At 40.2% G+C, this 22,074-nt stretch overlaps 1 protein-coding gene across 3 annotated transcripts in view; it reads right to left on the minus strand.

Moving 5' to 3' along the window:
* RNF168 (ring finger protein 168) overlaps window positions 1-22,074 on the minus strand; it is a 49,315-nt gene that overhangs the window by 26,174 nt on the left and 1,067 nt on the right. For 2 of the 3 annotated variants that reach the window (XM_078067413.1, XM_078067407.1), the window contains exon 3: window positions 3,192-3,272. In XM_078067413.1, the coding sequence (XP_077923539.1) occupies window positions 3,192-3,272 (81 nt within the window). The remainder of the gene's footprint in view (window positions 1-3,191; window positions 3,273-22,074) is intronic. The other variant, XM_036071763.2, reaches the window with a different exon arrangement.

Consider the following 22,074-nt stretch of genomic DNA (forward strand, 5'->3'; position numbering starts at 1 on the left):
TAAGGACACTGCTTAGACCATATGTTGACAATTAAGTTAACCATCATAACTATTTATTTATTTTTTAAGATTTTACTTATTTATTTGAGAGAGAGAGAGAGAGCACAGCGGGGCAAAGAGTAGAGGGAGAGGGAGAAGCAGACTCCCCACTGATCAGGGAGCCCGATGCGGGACTCGATCCCAGGACTCCGGGATAATGACCTGAGCCAAAGGCAGACACTTAACCGACTCAGCCACCAGGTGCTCCGGCCATCATAATTATTATTTTAGGTCTTCTGGAACTTGCATGGTCCAATACAGTAGCCACTAGCAAAGGCAGCTATTGAGTAGTTGAACTGTGACTAGTCCAAATCTGTATGTAGTATTAAGTACGAAATACACAAAAGGTTTTGAAGACCCAGTAAGAAAAAATAATGTAAAGCCTTTAGATGTTTATACTTTATATGCTCTTCTGTAAACACTACCCCCCTCTTTTCCCATTAGGTTCTTCACAATTAGCCCTTCATGCTCTCCTCATCTACACTCATTATTTGTGTCCCCCAAAATTCATATGCTGAAGCCCTAATCCCTGATGTGACAATATGTGGAGGTAAGGGCCTTTGGGAGGTAACTGGGTTATAAGGGTGAAGCCCCTATGAAAGGGATTAGCATCCTTATAAAGAAGAAACATGAGAGAAATAATCTTTCTCTCCTATGTGAGGACATAATGAATAGGCAGCTGTCTACGAGCCAGGAAGCAGGCCATCATCCAACAGCAGATCTGCCTGTGCCTCAATCTTGTACTTTCCAGATCCAGAACTGTGAGAAATAAATGTTTTTTGTTTAAGCCAACCAGTTTATGGTATTCTTGTTATAGCAGCCCCAATGGAATAAGACACCCATAATCTATCACCCTTTTTCCATCCTTTAAGCTCAAAGCTTCAGGGAAATGAAAAAAATCTTTCATAATGAAATGCTTAAGAATCACTATCAAAAACTAACTCAATAAAAAATTCACAAGCTAGCAAGATATAAAATAAGCAAAACTCAATTACATCCACATAACCAGTTAGTAGTTTTAACAGTTGAGAAGACAAAAATGATGTAGAAAAATTGGCAAAAGACACGGACAATTCACCCCGCAAAAATTATAAAAATGTCCCTTAATTATATGAAAATATAATTTTCCTCATAATAAGAAAAATAGCAAGTAAATCTGCACAGATAGGACTTCCAGCTTCTAGTAATGCTGGAATAAAACACTGGTGGAAGACATCTTCCAACAGAATACAATTTTAAAACCTGGAAATTATATAATAAGCAACCACCAAAGGAACTGGAGAGTGAACATAATCAGACAAACTGCTCCTCCTGGTTTTAAGCCTGGAGCTAACATAATCTAACACCCGTGGAGGAAACTGACCCAGACTTAGGGTCACTTGATATTCTAAAAGGTTCACAGACAATTTACTGGGGAAAAGATGCTCGTTACAATACATGGGGGTAGAATAAGGGAATATTTGTATGAGGAAAAAAAAAAAATCAATCTCAACTCCTACCTCATGTCATACTCAAAAACTAACTGAATGGATTACAGATCTAAACACAAGAACTAAAACAAATTTTGGAAGAAACTTTTGTGACCTTGGGTTAAACAAAGTTACCAAACTGTATACAGGGCGCCTGGGTGGCTCAGCTGGTTGAGTGACTGCCTTCGGCTCGGGTCATGAACCTGGAGTCCTGGGATCGAGTCCCACATAGGGCTCCTGGCTCAGCGGGGAGCCTGCTTCTCCCTCTGACCCTTCTCCCCTCTCATGCTGTTTCTCTCTCTCTCAAATAAATAAATAAATAAAATCATTAAAAAAATTTTTCTTTAAAAAAACTGTATATCTAAAATTAGTAAATTTTCCTATACTGAAATTTACTATAGATAAATTCTACCTCAACAAAGTATTTTTTTAAAAGAAAAACTATGCCAATACCATTTCTCACCCATCAGATTAGCAAAAATTTAAAAGCCTGACAGTACTCTGTTGGCAAGGGTGTTTTGAAACAGGCATTCTCATTGAAAATGCAAAATGGTACCCCTATAAAGGAGAATTTGGCAGTTCTAACAAATCTACATGTCATTTACCTGAAACTTGGCAATCTCACGTCTAGAAATTTACCCTGAAGATCTATATGCACAGTATTGCAGTATTATTTGTAATTAGAAAATACTGGAAACTATCTTACTATCTTACCCTCTCTTGAATAATATGGAGTGATTTCCAGGGGATATTACCAAGTAAAAAAAGCAAAGTTCAAAAGAATATATAGTATGCAATATTCAATAAACAAGAGCAGTTATATATCTATTTGTCTTTACAAAAAACACCAAAGGAAGGATAAACTACACAGTGATAAAATTAGTTATCTACAGTGTGGTGGACACAGGGTGGATAAGGTACAGGAGGGAGTATCCACTCTGAGAATAACTTTTTATGTTATTTTTACTTTGGGGTGCATGTTAATATTCTACACATTTAAAAAATATACAAATAAATTAATAAAAATGGGAAGGGAAAATGAAAAAAAATCTATCACATAAGAGCACAAATTATATATAAATAAAGCTAGTCTAACTACTGTGAACAAATGTAGAAAACAGGGGCGCCTGGGTGGCTCAGTCATTTCGCGTCTGCCTTTGGCTCAGGTCATGATCCCAGGGTCCTGGGATCGAGCCCCACATCGGGCTCCCTGCTCAGTGGGAAGCCTGCTTCTCCCTCTCCTACTCCCCCTGCTTGTGTTCCTGCTCTCGCTATCTCTCTGTCAAATAAATAAAATCTTTAAAAAAAAAAAAAAAAGAAAAAAAAATGTAAAAAACAGAGCCTTTGTAAAGTACATTAAAATTTATATTTCAATATATATTATTTATACAGGCATATATGGGGCACCTGGGTGCTCAGTCAGTTAAACGATTTTGGCTCAGGTCATGATCTAAGGGTTATGGGCTCAAGCCCCTCATGGGGCACCGCACTGAGTGCTGAGCATGGAGCCTGCTTAAGAGTCTCTCTCTCTCTTTCCCTCTGCCCCTTCCCCCACCATGGCACATGCATACACGGTCTCTAAAAATGAATAAAATATTTTTTTAAACAAACACAAAACTCTATGTAAAATATGAAACTGAAAGCACAAGAGAATTCTTCCAAAAAAGAATAACTACTTAGTACCTACCTTGCTTATCTCCTCCTCATATTCTCTTCTCAATTCCCCGGGTCTACTTAATAAGCGAACTGGCTGACAGTCATCAACTGTTTCAGATCAAGAAAGAAAATAATATTATAGGCAACACAGAATTTTATGGCTAGCTTTGGTTTTTCATTAAACCTGTATTAATATGAAAACGTGAAATTAGAATAAATGTACAATTATTAATAGCTATAGCAATACCTTCTCTGTGGAGTGCCATTTTATTTTTTTTCTAAAGATTTTATTTTAAAAATAATTTTAAGTAACTCTACACCCAACATATAGCTCAAACTTACAACCCCGAGATCAAGAGTCGCATGTTCTACTGACTGTGCCAGCCATGAGCCCCTATGAAATTCCACTTTATTTTATTTTTTAAAGATTTATTTATTTGAGACAGCGAGCACGCACACAAGTGGGGGAGGGGCAGAGGGAGAAGATGACTCTCCCCTGAGCAGGGAGCCCAACAAGGGGCTCAATCCCAGGACCCCGGGATCATGACCTGAGCCGAAGGCAGACACTTAACCAACTGAGCCACCCAGGCACTCCTGGAATTTCATTTTAAAAGAAAGTCCAGGGGTGCCTGGCTGACTCAGTCAGTGGAGTGTGTAACTCTTGATGTTGGGGTCGTGAGTTTTTTTTTTTAAGATTTTATTTATCTATTCATGAGAGAGAGAGAGAGAGAGAGATGCAGAGGGAGAAACAGGCTCCCTGCTCCGCAGGACCCTGCCCCAGGACCCTGGGATTATGACCTGAGCTAAAGCCAGTCACTCAACCAACTGAGCCACCCAGGCGCCTTGGAGTCATGAGTTTGAGCTCCATGTTGGGTGTAGAGATTATAAACTTAAAAAAAAAAAAAAGAAAAGAAAAAGAAAGTCCAGAGGTTTTCTGGTTCAGAATGGCACATGAATACATATACTTAACTCTTGTTCTAGAATCTATTAAAATAACAGTATTAAAGGTATTTTTAAAAAGTAATCTTACAACAGCAAAGAGATTAGGGAAGGGTCAATCAGTAAACAGGAAACTTTAACAAATTTCTAGAAAATGGGATGGTGATGTAAAAGAGACAACTTATACATCAGAATGAAGAAAAATGCAACCTTTGGAAAGGAAAGTGAGTCAGGAGATCTGTCCCGTATACTGGAAGAGCAGCTCAGACTCAAAAATACAAGGCACAATAGAGACCACAGTGAGTAAGTGTGGGACAGGGAATTAAAAGTTCATGATCTGTTAAATCAGAATACTTGGCTGGTAGGCATTTCTTCCTAAATGTGTGTGTAAGTGCATATATGCACACTCAAAAGTTATTTTTAAAATTTTATTTATGTATTTATTTGAGAGAGAGCATGAGAACTTGCGTGAGCAGGGGACGGGCAAAGGGAGAGAAGCAGATTTCCCGTTGGGAGTGGAGCCTGACCAGGGGCTGAATCCCACAACCCTGAGATCATGACCTGAGCAGAAATCAAGAATCAGATGTTTAACCCACTGAGTCACCCAGGAGCCCCTCAAAAGTTATTTTTTAAAGAAACTGAATTGTCTGGACAGGGCCAAGAGAGCTAATATGAGAGGTAGTGACCCAGAGCAAAGCCCTCTAAAATGTGGCACGTACAGTGGCGAAGCATAACGGCCAAGCATAACCTCAAACAATGTCTGCCAGTCACCACTGCCAATATATGTACAAGGAGCGTTATTCTAGGCCCTCATTTTTATTTATTTTTTTGAAGGGCCTCATTTTTAAATGTGAAAGTAAAACCAAGGATCATCGGACATTTCAAACGAATCTACAGGATTAAAGAAACACTAAGCCACAAAGAGGGGAAAAAAATCATCTCGAGTTAAATCTAGAAAAAGAGAACACAACTGCTCTTTTACAGGGGCGGCTACTACTCAACTCCAGCTGACTACTGCCCCGGGGAAACTTGGGTCGTCCTTGCCATATTTTCTGATTTTTTCAAAACAATCCGGAAATCTGTATTTTATTTTATTTTTTTAAGAATTTATTTATTTATTTGACAGAGAGAGAGAGACACAGCGAGAGAGGGAACACAAGCAGGGGGAGTGGGAGAGGGAGAAGCAGGCTTCCCGCAGAGCAGGGAGCCCGATGCGGGGCTCGATCCCAGGACCCTGGGATCATGACCTGAGCTGAAGGCAGCCGCTTAACGACTGAGCCACCCAGGCGCCCCCTGTAGTTTTCTTTCTTTTTTTTTTTTTTTTTAAAGATTTTATTTATTTATTTGAGAGAGAGAGAATGACAGAGAGCACATGAGAGCGGGGAGGGTCAGAGGGAGAAGCAGACTCCCTGCCGAGCAGGGAGCCTGATGCGGGACTCGATCCAAGGACTCCAGGATCATGACCTGAGCCGAAGGCAGTCGCTTAACCAACTGAGCCACCCAGGCGCCCCTGTAGTTTTCTTTTTAACACAAGTTTTGATTGTTGTTGTTTTTATGGTGGTAAAATGCATATAACAGAAAATTTACCATTCAAACCTCTTTTTTAAAGATTTTATTTATTTATTTATTTATTTATTTATTTATTTATTTATTTTAGAGAGAAAGCGAGTTGGGAGAGAAGCAGAGGGAGTGGGAGAGAGCTCTCAAGCTGACTCTCCACTGAGCGTGGAGCCCCAGGCAGGTTTCAGCCTCATGACACTGAGATCATGACCTGAGCCGAAAATCAAGAGCCAGGCCAAGTTTGGCCTTCATATATTTTGTAAAGGAAGTGTTATTGGAACAGAGGCACTCATCTATATCAATGGCTGGTTTTGTGCTTACAATGGCAGGAGTTGAGTCACTGCAACAAAGACTACATTGCCCACAAAGCATAAAATATTTATTATCTTGCCCTTTATGGGAAAAATTTGCCACCCCCTGAGCTGTCACATCTGGTATTACACTACCTCTCTACACATACCCTATCCTCCTTTTTTCGAAGTGCTATCATTGAAGTGCTGCTGTCCCTCCTGTCTTCCTGGGCTTCGTTTCTAGCCCCTACTATTTTTTTCAGGAGACATATATTTCTCTCTCCTGTATTTCCCACTGTATTGCCTCAAATGAATCCTCAACAGCTAAAATAAGAATTTGGCATACTTCATTGCTACCTGTTACGGAGTTACATTACTGTTTTTAGTTCTACGAATTTGCAAACTGCTGGTCTGCAAGCCATGTAAAGCCTGCAGACATGTGTTATGTGACCCATTCAGTGCCAGCATTTAAAATTGGGAGATTTCTCTCTCTGTCAAATAAATAAAATCTTAAAAAAAAAAAAGAAAAAGAAAAAGAAAACTACAGGAGGATGGCTTGTTTCCTTCCCCTTAGAGAGTAGCATGCTCTTTGTGGTCATTTTGTAGAACAAAAGCCACCTTGGATAATCACCCATTGTTAATGTTTTGGGTGGCAACACTGGATTTTTACTTAAAGATTTAAAATGGCTTTGGAATAAACATTAAAAAAGAAAAGAAAAAAGAAAACCATAGGGCTATAATGGAGACAGTTAAGGTTTCACAACAGTAAACCAAGATTTAATATCTAACCTAACTTCAGCTTCATCCCCCTCAAATGTAACCTTTAACCACCCAAACTGGAATTTCCTGTAGGCAATACCCTGAGAGGCCCCTTCCCCTTAGGAGGGCGACCTTGCCTAAACACTGCATTCCTTGCTAATAAATTATTATTTGTTTTTATGCTTTAAATGTTTTAAAATATTTATGTGTTTTTAATTTATTTTAAATATTTATCTGTTTTTATTTAAGAGTGAGAGTGGGTGGGTGTGGGGGGAGAGGTTCAGAGGGAATCTCAAGCAGAATCTCAAGCCAACTCAACGCTGAGTGCCAAGCCTGATGTGGGGCTCGATCCCACAACCCTAAGAGTGTGACCAGATTCGAAATCATGAGCCAGACTCTCAACCAACTGAGCCACCCAGGCACCCCATTATTTTTTAAATGGCTCTTCTCTGCCTTTCCTTCCCTGCAGCTCAGAGGAGCCCTCTACTGCTTGCTGGGTGAGATGCTGCCCAATTCATGAATCATTCAATGAAGTCAATTACATCTTCAAATTTACTTGGTTAAATTTTGTTTTTTATTTTTTATTTTATTTTTTTTACAGATTTTTTTCCCAGTTTCTTTTTATTATTTATTTATTTGTTAGAGAAAAGGAGAGGCAGGCAGAGGGAGAAGCAGGCTCCCCGCTGAGCAGGGAGCCTGATGTGGGACTAGATCCCAGGACCCCGGGATCATGACCTGAGCCGAAGGCAGACGCTTCACCGACTGAGCCACCCAGGCGTCCCTAAATTTTGTTTTTTAATACTTCTATATGATATCAAACATCACAAAATTAAAAACAAACAACAAACTGGGAGGAGTTATTTGCAAATACATAAATCAATAGAGAATTAAATTAAATTTTCCCACTGTACTTAATATTGCTGTCTTACAGTGAGTGTACTTCCTGAGCAGCCAAGATTCATTAAAGGAATTTTATCCTCATACTCTTTATTTTATTCTGAAAGAAAAATCCAAGTTAACCAAAGAACTGAATGTTCAAAACTGGACCAAAACCAAAAATCACAATAAACCTAACTTGAACAATTAAGTTGTTTATAAAATTACTTCCATCACTCAATTTGATTCTGCTTGCATCATCATGGAAATAAAGTTTTCTTCTCCCAATTAAATTTGGTCATCTAATCTTCCTCTAAAGCCTGTAGGGTTCCTTGATTCTTCTTAGTTTCTGGTGGTTTACCAGCAATCTTTGGTATTCATTGGCTTGTAGATGAATCACTCGAACCCTCTGTCTTCACAAACAATCCGGAAATCCATATTTTATTTTATTTTATTTTTTTTAAGATTTTTTTTTTTAAAGATTTTATTTATTTATTTGACAGACAGATAGACAGAAGAGCACAAGCAGAGGGAGTGGCAGAGGGAGAGGGAGAAGCAGGCTCTGCACTGAGCAGGGAACCCGATGCGGGACTCCATCCCAGGACCCTGAGATCATGACCTGAGCCGAAGGCAGACTCTTAACCATCTGAGCCACCCAGGCGCTCTTTTTTTAAGATTTTATTTATTTATTTGACAGAGAGACACAGCGAGAGAGGGAACCCACTGTGGGTTTTTATATCATCCTCCTTCTGTGTGTGTCTGTCTCTGTTCAAATCCCCTCCCCCCCTTTTTAAAGATTTTATTTATTTGACAGAGAGAGAGAGACAGCGAGAGAGGGAACACAAGCAGGGGAAGTGGGAGAGGGAGAAGCAGGGTTCCCGCCGAGCAGGGAGCCCGATGCGGGGCCCGATCCCAGGACCCCAGGACCACGATCCGAGCTGAAGGCAGACGCCCAACGACTGAGCCACCCAGGCGCCCCTCAAATTTCCCTTTTTTTTTTTTTTTAAAGATTTTATTTATTTATTTGAGAGAGAGAATGAGAGAGAGAGAGCACATGAGAAGGGGGAGGGTCAGAGGGAGAAGCAGACTCCCTGCTGAGCAGGGAGTCCAATGCCGGACTCGATCCTGGGACTCCAGGATCATGACCTGAGCCGAAGGCAGTCGCTTAACCAACTGAGCCACCCAGGCGCCCTCAAATTTCCCCTTTTAATGAGGACACCAGTCACAATGGATTAGGGCCCACAACACCAATTACCTAAACTTGACTAACTCTGTAAAGATCCTATTTCCAAATAAGGTCTGAAGCATTAGAGGCTAGACTTCAACATATCTTTTTAAGAAAACACAATTCAACATATAACAACGTATAATTGGTCCTCAACAAAAAACTATAAAATATTACTGAGAGAAATTGAAGACCTAAATGAATGGAGAGAGAGCCTATTTTCATAGGTACAAAGGCTCTATGTTGTTACAATGTCAATTCTCCCCAAATTGATCTAAAGATTCAACACAACCCAAATCAACCCCTACTATGCTTTTGCTAGAAAATGACAGGTTGATGAAAAAAATCTACATGAAAATAGAAAGGACCTAGAATACCCAAAACAAACATGAAAAATAATAATAAAGTTGGAGAGCTATTACTATGTGACTTCAAGACTTTCTATAAAGCCACAGCAATCAATAGTGTGATTTTAACATTAAAATCAACAAATCAATGGAACAGAATAGACCCACACTGTGTAAGGAAAGCCATTTCAATAAAGATACAGGAATAAGTGATATTCATATAGGAAAAAATTAACCTCAACCCCTATCTCACACAATATTCAAAAAATTTGAAATGGACCATAAACCTAAACAAAAGCTAAAACTTTATAAAGATTTTAGAAAAAAACATAGAAATACTTTTTTCAAAGATTTATTTATTTGAGAGAGAGTGCAGGTGTGTGTGTGGGGGTGGTGGGGTAGGGGATGGGAAGAGGGAGAGAGAATCCCAAGCAGACTTCCTGCTGAGCCCAGAGCCTGATGTGGGGCCCAATCCCATGACCCATGAGATCATGACCTGAGCCAAAACCAAGAGCTGGATGCTTAACTGACTGAGCCACCCAGGTGCCCCAGAAATATTTTAATATTACTACAGAGGATAAAGTTTTTTAGGACACAGAAAGTCATAACCATAAAAGGAAAAGTTCATTAATTAGACTTCATGAAAATTAAAAATTTCAGCTCGGGGCGCCTGGGTGGCTCAGTCGTTAAGCATCTGCCTTTGGCTCAGGTCATGGTCCCAGGGTCCTGGCATAGAGCCCCACATCGGGCTCCCTGCTTTGGCGGGAAGCCTGCTTCTCCCACTCCCACCCCCCTGCTTGTGTTCCCTCTCTCGCTGTGTCTCTCTCTGTCAAATAAATAAAATCTTCAAAAATAAATAAATAAAATAAATAAAAAATAAAAATTTCAGCTCAAAAGACTACCTGGCTGGCTCAGTCAGTGGAGCATGAGACTCTTGATCCTGAGGCTGTGAGTTTGAACCCCATGTTGGGTGTAGAGATTACCTCAAGAAAAAAAAAAAAAAAGATCTTGAAAAAAATTTTCAGCTCATCAAGACACCATTAAGAAAATAAGCACAATAAGTAAATAAATAAAATCTTTAAAAAATAATAATACACAAAGATAACTCAAGAAGTAAAAGATTCAGACACTTCATAATGGAAGATATATAAATGATTCAACATCATCAGTCACCAGGAAATGCAAATTAAAAGTACAATGAGATTGGACTACAAATCAATCAGAATGGTTAAAATTAAATAGATAACACCAAATGTTGGTGAGCATGTTGTAAATGAACTGAAGGTGTCCCCCCGACAAATTCTATGTTGAAACCCTAATCTAACCCTATGGTATTTGGAGGTTAAGCTTTGGGAAGTAATTAGGTCAGAAGGGTAGAGAGCCCTCCTGACTGGTTTTAGTGCCTTTACAAGAGGCCGGAGAGTGAGCCAGCTTTCCACCAGGTGAAGACATAACCAGGAAGAGGGCATCCACAAAGAATAAGTCAGACAGCATCTTGATCTTACACTTCCCAGCCGCTAGGACTATGAAAAAATAAATTTCTATGTTAAAGCCACCCAGTCTATATACTTTGTTACAGCAGCCCAAACTAAGACAGATATGCAGAAACCAGAATTTGCAAACACTGTTGCTGGGATTAGAAAATAATACAACTATTTTGGAAAATGATAGTACATAGTTTCTTATACAACCAAGCATGTATCTACTCCGAGCAATTCTACTCCTAAGTATTTGCCCAAGAAAAAAATGAAAACACATGACTATAGAAAAACAAAACAACAACAAAAAACTATTACAAGAATCTTCAGAGCAACTTTATTCCTGTTAGCCCAAACTTGGAAACAGCTGAGACACCATGAAGTGCAGAACTGCCAACAAAGTATAATATAGTCAACCAGTAAGATGATACTTAAAAATAAAAAGAAATAAACTACTAATACCCACAAGATGAATCTCCAACATTATACTAAGTAAAAGAATCTTACGCTAAAGATATACACTGCATGATTACTATTATAGGTTGAATTGTGTCCCCCAAAAAGATACGTTGAAGTCCTAATACCTGTATTAAGAATGGGACCTTACTGGGAAACAGTTGTTGTGGACATACGGACTTCATATTGGAGTAGGGTAGGCCCTTAATGCAGTATTAATGGTGTCCTTATAAAAAAGGAGAGAGATACAGAGTTGAGACAGTCATGCAGAGACAAACACAGAGGGAGAATGCCATGTGACTACGGAGGCAGAGATTGGAGTTATGCAGCTGCAAGCCAAGGAATACCATGAACTATCAGCAACACCCACGAGCTAAGAGAAAGTCATGAGAGAAGAGAAGAGAGAAGAGAAGAGAAGAGAAGAAAGAAAGAGAGAGGCATGGAACAGATTCTCCTCTAGAGCCTTTAAGAGAACACATCCCTGTTGACACCTTGATTTTGGGCTTCTAGCCTCCAGAATTGTGGGAAAATAAATTTCTGTTAAGCCACCTAGTTTGTGGTACTTTATGTCAACCCTAGTAAACTAATAGAATTCCATGTATATGAAATTCTGGAAAAGGCAAAATGAATCTATGGTGGGAAAAAATAGAAACACTCGTCGACTTATGGAGGGTAGGGGTAGAGATTAACTGGAAAGGAATGAGGGTACCTTCAAGGGTGATGGTAATATTCTTTATTTTTATAAGGGTTCATGTTACAAAAGGTTATACAAATGTGAACACTCAGTGAAGGTACAACTAAGATTTGTGCATTTCACTGTATGTAAATTTACATTAAAACGAGTTATAAGCTAACACTGATCCCTCATAATATGTGTACTTACATTATTTAAAGGAAAAGTGAAATAAATGAAAAAAAAAGATAGACTGACAGATGGAGAGATGAAAGATCTGTGACACAGCAAATATAAAATACTGTCACGGGGGGGGGGGGCGCCTGGGTGGCTCAGTCATTAAGCGACTGCCACCCAGATCCCGGGGTCCTGGGATCGAGCCCCGCATCGGGCTCTCTGCTCCGCGGGAAGCCTGCTTCTCCCTCTCCCATTCCCCCTGCTTGTGTTCCCTCTCTAGCTGCCTCTCTCTCTGTCAAATAAATAAATAAAATCTTAAAAAAAAAAAAAATACTGTCACGGGACACCTGGGTGGCTCACTCAGTTAAGTGTCTGCCTTTGGCTCATGTCATGATCCCAGGACTCTGGGATTGAGCCCCTCATCAGGCTCACTGCTCAGCAGGGAGCCTGCTTCTCCCTCTCCCTCTGCTTGTGCTCTCTCTCAAATAAATAAATAAATAAAATTTTAAAAATAAAATAAGAGAAGAGAAAAGAGGAAAAGAAGAGAAGAGAGGAGGGGAGGGGAGGGGAGGAGAGAGGAGAGGAGAGGAGAGGAGAGGAGAGGAGAGGAGAGGAGAGAAGAGAAGAGAAAAGAAAAGAAAAAAGAAAAAAAGAAAATACTGTCGGGACGCCTGGGTGGCTCGGTCAGCTAAGCATCTGCCTTCAGCTCAGGTCAAGATCCCAGGGTCCTGCTTCTCCCTCTGCCTGCTCTGCCTGCTGCTTCCCCTGCTTGTGCTCTCTCACTCTCTCTCTGACAAATAAATAAATAAAATCTTTAAAAATAAATAAATAAAAATAAAAATAAAATATTGTCACATCTGGTTATGGGTATATGAGAGTTCACTATAAAATTCTTTCAACTTTTCTGTATGTTTAACTTTTTTTTTAAAAAAATTTTTTTCATAATAAAATGCTGAAAAAAGTAAGTATACTACCAAAATTTCTTAAAAAAAAAAAAGAAACAGGGAAAATTGGACAGCCACATGCAGAAGAATGAAACTCGACCATTCTCTAACACCATTCACAAAGATAAACTCAAAGTGGATGAAAGACCTCAATGTGAGACAGGAATCCATCAAAATCCTAGAGGAGAACATAGGCAGTAACCTCTTTGACATCGGCCACAGCAACTTCTTTCAAGATACATCTCCAAAAGCTAGTGAAACAAAAGCAAAAATGAACTTTTGGGACTTCATCAAGATAAAAAGCTTCTGCACAGCAAAGGAAACAGTCAACAAAACAAAGAGGCAACCCACAGAATGGGAGAAGATATTTGCAAATGACACTACAGATAAAGGGCTGGTATCCAAGATCTATAAAGAACTTCTCAAACTCAACACCCAAAAAACAAATAATCAAGTCAAAAAGTGGGCAGAAGAGATGAACAGACACTTCTCTGAAGAAGACATACAAATGGCTAACAGACACATGAAAAAATGTTCATCATCATTAGCCATCAGGGAAATCCAAATCAAAACCACACTGAGATACCACCTTACACCAGTTAGAATGGCAAAAATGGACAGGGAAAGAAACAACAAATGTTGGAGAGGTTGTGGAGAAAGGGGAACCCTCTTACACTGTTGGTGGGAATGCAAGTTGGTACAGCCACTTTGGAAAACAGTGTGGAGGTTCCTCAAAAAGTTAAAAATAGAGCTACCCTATGACCCAGCAATTGCACTACTGGGTATTTACCCCAAAGACACAGATGTAGTGAAAACAAGGGCCATATGTTCATAGCAGCAATGTCCGCAATAGCCAAACTGTGGAAAGAGCCGAGATGCCCTTCAACAGATGAATGGATAAAGAAGATGTGGTCCATATATACGATGGAATATTACTCAGCCATCAGAAAGGATGAATACCCAACTTTTACATCAACATGGATGGGACTGGAGGAGATTATGCTAAGTGAAATAAGTCAAGCAGAGAAAGTCAATTATCATATGGTTTCACTTATTTGTGAAACATAAGGAATAACATGGAGGACATTAGGAGAAGGAAGGGAAAAATGGGCGGGGGGAATTGGAGGGAGAGATGAACCATGAGAGACTATGGACCTGAGAAACAAACGGGGTTTTAGAGGGGGGGCGGGGTGTTGGTTAGCCCGGTGATGGGTATTAAGGAGGGCACGTACTGCATGGAGCACTGGGTGTTATACGAAAACAATGGATTGTGGATCACTACATCAAAAACTAATGATGGATTGTATGGTGACTAACATAACATAATAAAATTAAAAAAAAAAAAAAAAAGAAACAAAGTGAAACCAAGTGTTGCCAGAATGTGGTTCAGCTACAACTCTCATACACTACTGGTATGAGTACAAATTGGTAAAACCACTTTGGAAAACTGTTTGGCAAGATCTCCTAAGGCCTACCCTACCTGTAACACCCACCATGGGGTAGTCTTAGGCTGTACTAAACATTTAAACTCAGAAAATGACCACAGGACCACATTTGGCATTAATCTAACAGCATGAGAGCAAGGAAGCCAGATAATTCTTGCTCTACAACAACCAACATTTCTTACAGCAACAATAAAGGCACAGGTTCCCCACAAGGAACATGCTCAGTTACAATGGTCACTATGCTCAGAGGAGCATAAAGCACAATATCCCAATCAGTATTTATATTTCCTTCCAATAGAGGGGCAATTTGTCAGCTGGGGATCATATTTCCCATTAAACAATGTTGCCTAGTAACATCATTAACATTCTTACCCTCAGGTTTTGGGGGAAACAAAACTAGGGATTTAATCAAAGGATGGATTCTCATCTAGCACAGGAAAGGATTTAACTTTTTTTTTAAAGATTTTATTTACTTGTCAGAGAAAGAGAGCACGCACAAGCAGGGGGAGTGGCAGGCAGAGGGAGAAGCAGGCTTCCCGCAGAGCAGGGAGCCTGACGTGGGACTCAATCCCAGGATCCTAGGATCATGACCTGAGCCGAAGGCAGACACTAACGTATTGAGCCACCCAGGAGTCCCAGGATTTAACTTTTTATTCACACTCTGTGACCCCCAAATTCCACGCTTAGATATATGAATATATCCAACAGAAATGGAGACATATGTTCACCAAAATACAAGTATAAAAATGTTACAGCACTATTCATAACAGCCCAAAATGCCCAATATCAATGGACACAGAATTCTTCATTGCTTTCACTATTTAATATCCACACAACATAGTACTATACAGCAATGAAAACAAACTGCATCACATATATCATGGATCAATCTCCCAATATAATGGTGAGCTAAAGAAGTCAGACACAAGATACAAGACTCCATTTTTTAAAAGGTTCAGAACGGGCGCCTGGGTGGCTCAGTCGTTAAGCGTCTGCCTTCGGCTCAGGTCATGATCCCAGCGTCCTGGGATCGAGGCCCGCATCGGGCTCCCTGCTCCTCAGGAGGCCTGCTTCTCCCTCTCCCACTCCCCCTGCTTGTGTTCCTGCTCTCTCTCTCTCTCTCTGTCAAATAAATAAATAAAATCTTTAAATATAAATGAATGAATGAATGAATGAATGAATGAATGAATGGTTCAGAACAGGTAAAAGCAATCTGTGGTGTTACACATCAGAACAGGAGTTACCGGGACGGCAAGTGACTAGAGACTGGACCACAAGGAGAACTTAGGCATTCTGGTAAAGTTCTGGGTCTTGACCTGAATGCTGGTTATATAGACACTTTCACTTCAAAAACTCACTGAACTACAGATTTATGATTTGTACACCTTTTTTTTTTTTTTTTAAAGAGGGAGAGGAGGTGGGGAGAAAGAGAGCGTGCTCGAGCATGTGCACATGCACTTGGGCAGGGGAGGGAGGGGCAGAGGGAGAATTCCAAGCAGGTTCCATCTCACAACCCTGAGATCATGATCTGAGCCAAAATCAAGAGTTGGACACTTAACTGACTGAGCCACCCAGGAGTCCCTGATTTGTACACTTTTGTATGTATGTTATACTTAAATACAATTTATATGAAAAACAAAGCAAGGAGAACTAACATCCAGAACACTAAAGTGAGGAGATCTGTAGACCAGTTCTTCAACAAAACAACTACAACTGGAGAATGGTATAAATAACTGGTCATATAAAAATCCCTGGAAACTGTCCTAGGAACATACAGCAAATGAAGAAATATTTCCCCCCAAATTTACTAAATCTCAGTAAGAAAAATGAGAATCTTTGGCACTTGAGCCACAACCTTCCTCCCCCCCACTACCAAGCTAAACAAGATGGAGGCTCCACTCCAAGTGGGGTGGCCAAGCCAGGGCTCCATGTCTCCCCAGCTCCTGGTATAGGGCTATGGCATCCCTCTGGGAGGAACAAACTGCCAGCATGTCTTATCCCTTCCAGCTCACTGTTGCAGAGGCTGAAATCCAGGTAAGTGGACCTGAGAGACTGTGGGCTCCCTTCCTCCATCCACTTCATATGCACAGAAAGGAAGCATTACCCTAGGCACAGCAGGTAGAGAATACTAGGGCCCCATTGCCCTCATCACAGCTCATTCATAGGGCAAAGTTTCTAGGGCAGGCAAGCCAAGAAGACTGGAGGCTACTATGCCAGCCTACTGTCCTGTTCATAAAGAGAGAAGCCAGCCATTGTCTCTGCCTCTAGGTCTAGAGCACTGACTCAGATTTTGCCCAGGGAAAGAGGCATACCGTAAGAACTGAGAGCTCCAGATCTCCCGCAAAGAAAATAGGTTTATTTAGAACCGAATGTGGAAAAGTCCAAGCATAACACCAGTTTGGGCACCTGACCTGGGTGGCTCAGTTGGTTAAGCGTCTGCCTTTAGCTCAGGTCATGATCTCAGGATCCTGGGATGGAGCCTGCTTCTTCCTCTCCTTCTGCCCCTCCCCTACTCTCGTGGTTTTTTTTTTTTCCTTTCTTTCTCAAATAAATAAATTAAATCTTTATTAAAAAAAAGAGAAAATAACACAAACTTTAGTGATAAGCACTTAAGAGAAGGCTGATGGAGAGCTGTCAGCAAAATGGCAGAGCAGACAGCTCCAAGCTCTCATCCCTCCATAGAAATAAGAAAAACCAAGCAGAAACTATCAGAGCCAACATTGCCAGAACTTTGGAAAACAAAGGTTTACAGCAACCAAGAAAATAGTAAATCAAGAAAAAGGCAACTTCAAAATAGTAGGAAAGTTTTGTGGCATTTTTACTCTTGCCCCACCTCCTCCTCAGTGTAGTGGCAGTCTTGAAGGATATCTACATTCTGAGAATGGGACACCGGTTCTGGAGGGGGTGGAGCATACCCAGGGAAGACACAAGCTCCAAAAACACACAAGACCCCCAAACTTTCACCTTGGGCTGATTCCCTAGGCTCAGTGCAAGTCTGGCTAAGAACTGAAGGACTGCCTCCGCACTGAACCAATGTTCCCAGACAAAAAGGTGCTTTTTTCTTTCTTTTTGTTGTTTTTTTTAGCTCCTGACATGCAAGGAAATCTGTCAAAATGCTAACTGAAAACAAGCTAAAGCACAGAGACACAGATGACCACACACAACAAGGCATAGAGTCTTTACAAAAATAGTCTGGCAAAGTTAGTAAACAAATGGACTATTACAGCCTTCAACAATCAAAAAAAAAAAAAAAAATGGTAAACTGGGATGCCTGGATGGCTCAGTTCGTTAAGTGTCTGCCTTTGGCTCTGGTTATGATCCCAGGATCCTGGGATGGAGCCCCACATCAGGCTCCTTGCTCAGTGGGGAGCCTGCTTCTCCCTCTGCCTGCCACTCCCCCCACCCCGCTTGTGTGCTCTCTCTGACAAATAAATAAATTAAATCTTTAAGAAAAAAAAGGAAAGAAAAAAAGGTAAATTCTGGGGAAAGGGAAGACTGACTTATAGTATCACCACACTGTTACAGTCAAATGTCCAATTTTCTCAAAAAAAAAAAAATCACAAGGCATACAAAGAAACAAGAAAGTATGGACAATTCAAAGGAACAAAATAAATTAATAGAAACCATTTGTGAGGAGGTTCAGACATCAGATTTACTACCTAAAAACTTTAAAACAGCCATTTTATCAACAAATGGCACTGGGAAAACTGGGTATCTACATGTAAAAAAATGAAGTTGGACAGTTGGACCCTTACCCCATACCATATTTAAAAAATTAACTCAAAATGAATTGAAGACCTAAATATAAGACCTATAAAGTTCCTAGAAGAAAACAGGAAAAAAGCTTCATGACATTGAAATTTAGCCAAGATTTCTTGGATATGACACCAAAACCACAAGCAACAAAAGCAAAAATAGACAAATAGGACTACATCAAACTTAAAAACTACTGTGCATCAAAGGACACAATCAGCAGAGTGAAATGTCAACCTATGGTATGGGAGAAAATATTTCAAATCATATCTGATAAGGAGTTAACATCTAGAATATATAAAGAACACCAACAACTCAACAATAACAAAAAACCAAATAACCCAATTAAAAAATGAGCAAAAAAAGACTTGAATAAACATTTCTCCAAAGAAAATATACAAATGGCAAAAAAACACATGAAAAGATGTTCAACATCATTAGTCATTAGGGAAATACAAATCAAAACCACAATGAGACATCATCTCATACCTACTAGGATGGCTCCATTTAAAAAAACAAAACAGGGGCGCCTGGGTGGCTCAGTGGGTTAAGCGCCTGCTTTCAGCTCAGGTCATGATCCCAGTGTCCTGGGATCAAGCCCCATGTCTGGCTCTCTGCTCAGCAGGAAGCCTGCTTCTCCCTCTCCCTCTGCTGCTCCCACTGCTTGTGCTCTCTCACGCTCTCTCTTTCTCTCCGATAAATAAATAAAATCTTTAAAAATAAAAATAAAAAAATAAAACAAAACAAAACAAAGGAAAATCCAGAAAGTAAGAAAGTAACAAGTGCTGACAAGGATATGGAAGAATGGAGTCCTTGCACATTGCTAGTGGTAATGTAAGAGTACGGCAGTCCCTCAAAAAAACCCCAATGAATTAGCATATGATCCAGCAATTCCCTTCTGGGTACATACTCAAAGAAGTTGAAAACAGGAACTCAAAAAAATACTTGTACACCACTGTTCACAGCAGCATTATTCACAATAGCCAGAAGGTATAAGTAACCCAAGTGTCCACTAATAAACAAAATGTGGTAAATACATTCAATGGAATATTATTCAGCCATAGAAAAGAACGAAATTCTTTTTTTTTTTAAGTAGGCACCATGCTGGGCATGGAGCCCAACGAGGGGCTTGAACTCATGACCCTGAGATCAAGACCTGAGCTGAGATCAAGGGCTGGATGCTTAACCAACTGAGCCACCCAGGCACCCCAGAAAGGAATGAAATTCTAACACATGCTACAATATGGATGAACCTTAAGCCAGACACAAAAGGACAAATACTATGATTCTGCTTATATGAGATACCTAAAGTGGTCAAATTCATAGAAACAGGAAGTAGAATGGTGGTTAAAAGGGCTGGAGGGAGAAGGAACTGGAGAGTTACTATTTAATGGGTATGGAGTTTCAGTTTGGGAAGATGAAAAGAGTTCTGGAGAAGGATGGTGGTGATGATTGTACACCTGTGTGACTGTACTTAATGCCACTGAACTGTACACTTAAAAACAGTGGAAATGGTAAATTTTGTGACGCATGCTCTACCACAATTAAAAAGACACAGACACTAGAAAAATAAATTAAAAATAATAAATAAATAAATAAAAAAGACACAGATACTAAGATACCACTTCACACCTACTAGGATGGCTATTTTAAAAATAAAAATAAAAAACACCAAAAAACCAGAAGATAAGTGTTGGTGAGGATGTGGAGAAACTGGAACCATTATACATTGCAGGTGGGAATGCAGAATGGCACAGCCCCGTGGAAAAGTTTGGCAGTTCCTCAAAAAGTTAAACATAGAATTACCATGAGGAATGCCTGGGTGGCTCAGTCGGTTAAGCATCTGCCTTCAGCTCAGGTCATGATCCCAGAGTCCTGGGACTGAGTCCCGCACTGGGCTCCTTGCTCAGCGGGGAGCCTGCTTCTCCCTCTGCCTGCTCTGCCTGTTCTGCCTGCAGCTCTCCCTGCTTGTGCTCTGACAAATAAATAAAATCTTTTTAAAAGAATTTATCCTTTCTACCTTTATTAAAAAAAAAAAAAAGAATTACCATACGATCCAGCACTTCCACTCCTAGGTACATACACAAAAGAACAGGAAATGTTCAAATACTTATACATGAATATTTATATCAGCACTATTCAAATAGCCAAAAGATGTAAACAACTCAAATGTCCATCAATGGATGAAGATATAAACAAAATATAATACAATCCATAAAATAAAACATTATTCAGCTCTACAAAGGAATGAAGGACTAATACATGCTACAACCGTGTATAACCTTGGAAACATCAACTGAAAGAAGTCGGACACAACAGATCACATAATGTATGAATACACTTGTATGAAATATTTGGAACAAGCAATTTCACAGACACAAAGTCAACAGACACTTGGGAAGAAAGGATGGGAAAGGAGAAAAATGGAGAGTCACTGCCTAACGGTTAAAGAATTTGGGGTGATGAAAAAGTTTTGGAGGGGCACCTGGATGACTCAGTCAGTTAAGTGTCTGCCTTCAGCTCAGGTCATGATCCCAAGGTCCTGGGATGGAGTCCTGCACCAGGATCCCTGCTCAGCGAGGACTCTGCTTCTCCCTCTCCCTCTCCCCACCCCCCACCCCCCCCACCCCCATGTATGCTCTCTCTCAAGTAAATAAATAAAATCTTAAAAAAAAAAAAAAGTTTTGGAAACATAGTGATGATGGTTGTACATTGTGAATATAATTACTGCCATTGAATTGTGCACTTAAAAGGTTAAAATGGCAAATTTTATGCTATATAAGAGCGCCTGGACGGCTCAGTTGTTGGGCGTCTGCCTTCGGCTCAGGTCATGATCCCGGGGTCCTGGGATCGAGCCCCACATCGGGCTCCCTGCTCAGCTGGAAGCCTGCTTCTCATTCTCCCACTCCCCCTGCTTGTGTGCCTTCTCTCGCTATTTCTCTGTCAAATAAATAAATCTTAAAAAAAAAAAAAATTTATGCTATATATATTTTACAATTCTGAAAAACCTAATGTGAAATACCAAAACCAGTGAACTGTACACTTTCAATGTATCAATTCTATGTGCAGATATCAATAAAGCAGTTTTAATAAAGTGTAACTACTGTTGAAAACATCATTAAATGGCAAATATGTTATATATATTTAGCACAATAAAAGTAATTCCCAAAAAAAGCCAGGTACACCAGAGCACAGGCACCATATTCAAAGCCTAGACAAGAAACACTGCGTGGCTTATTGATCACATTAAGTGTGCTAGAGTCAAGTGTTCAGTATGGGGCACAGTGAATAGCTGCTGAGTCTACAGGGTGGAGGGCTTTAAATAAGAATAACTGAACTAGATGGAACTGGTCACTGAAAGCTAGTTGAGGTTCACTGCATGCTTAAGGGAAGAATTAAATGAATGGAGATGTAGTGCTGTAATCAAGTAAGTTAAGGAAATAACTGGGGCCTCTGGGTGGCTCAGTTGGATAAGCCACTGCCTTCAGCTCGGGTCACGGTCCCGGGGTCCTGGGATCAAGTCCCACATCAGGCTCCCCCTGCTCTGCAGGGAGCCTGCTTCTTCCTCTCCCTCTGCCTGCTGCTCCCCCTGCCTGTGTTGTGTGTGTGTGTGTGTGTGTGTGTGTGTGTAAATAAATAAATAAATAAATAAAATCTTTAAAAAAAAAGAACTGAAAGTTCTTTATGGAGTTCAGTAATACAGGAATCCAGTGCTTTTTGTACTTCTGGGGTTGCTCTACTGACTGACTACTGCTTATCTGTGAATATTTATATAACTTTCACATGACTGAAGGCTCCATGTGGGCCATTCTTCTGGGTTTGTTTCTTTGTTGTCATTTTCAACCCAACAAACAACTGAACACAGCCTGGGCATTCTAACAATGAACAAAATGTTACCATCGACCTCAATCAACATGTTGGGGCCCATAAAACCCAAATCCCCGAGAAAAATTTAGACAAGTATTAATCGGCTTTTTATCCTTTTCGA

Source organism: Halichoerus grypus, chromosome 1 (assembly GCF_964656455.1).
Source record: "Halichoerus grypus chromosome 1, mHalGry1.hap1.1, whole genome shotgun sequence".
In the NCBI taxonomy this organism is placed as follows: domain Eukaryota; kingdom Metazoa; phylum Chordata; class Mammalia; order Carnivora; family Phocidae; genus Halichoerus; species Halichoerus grypus.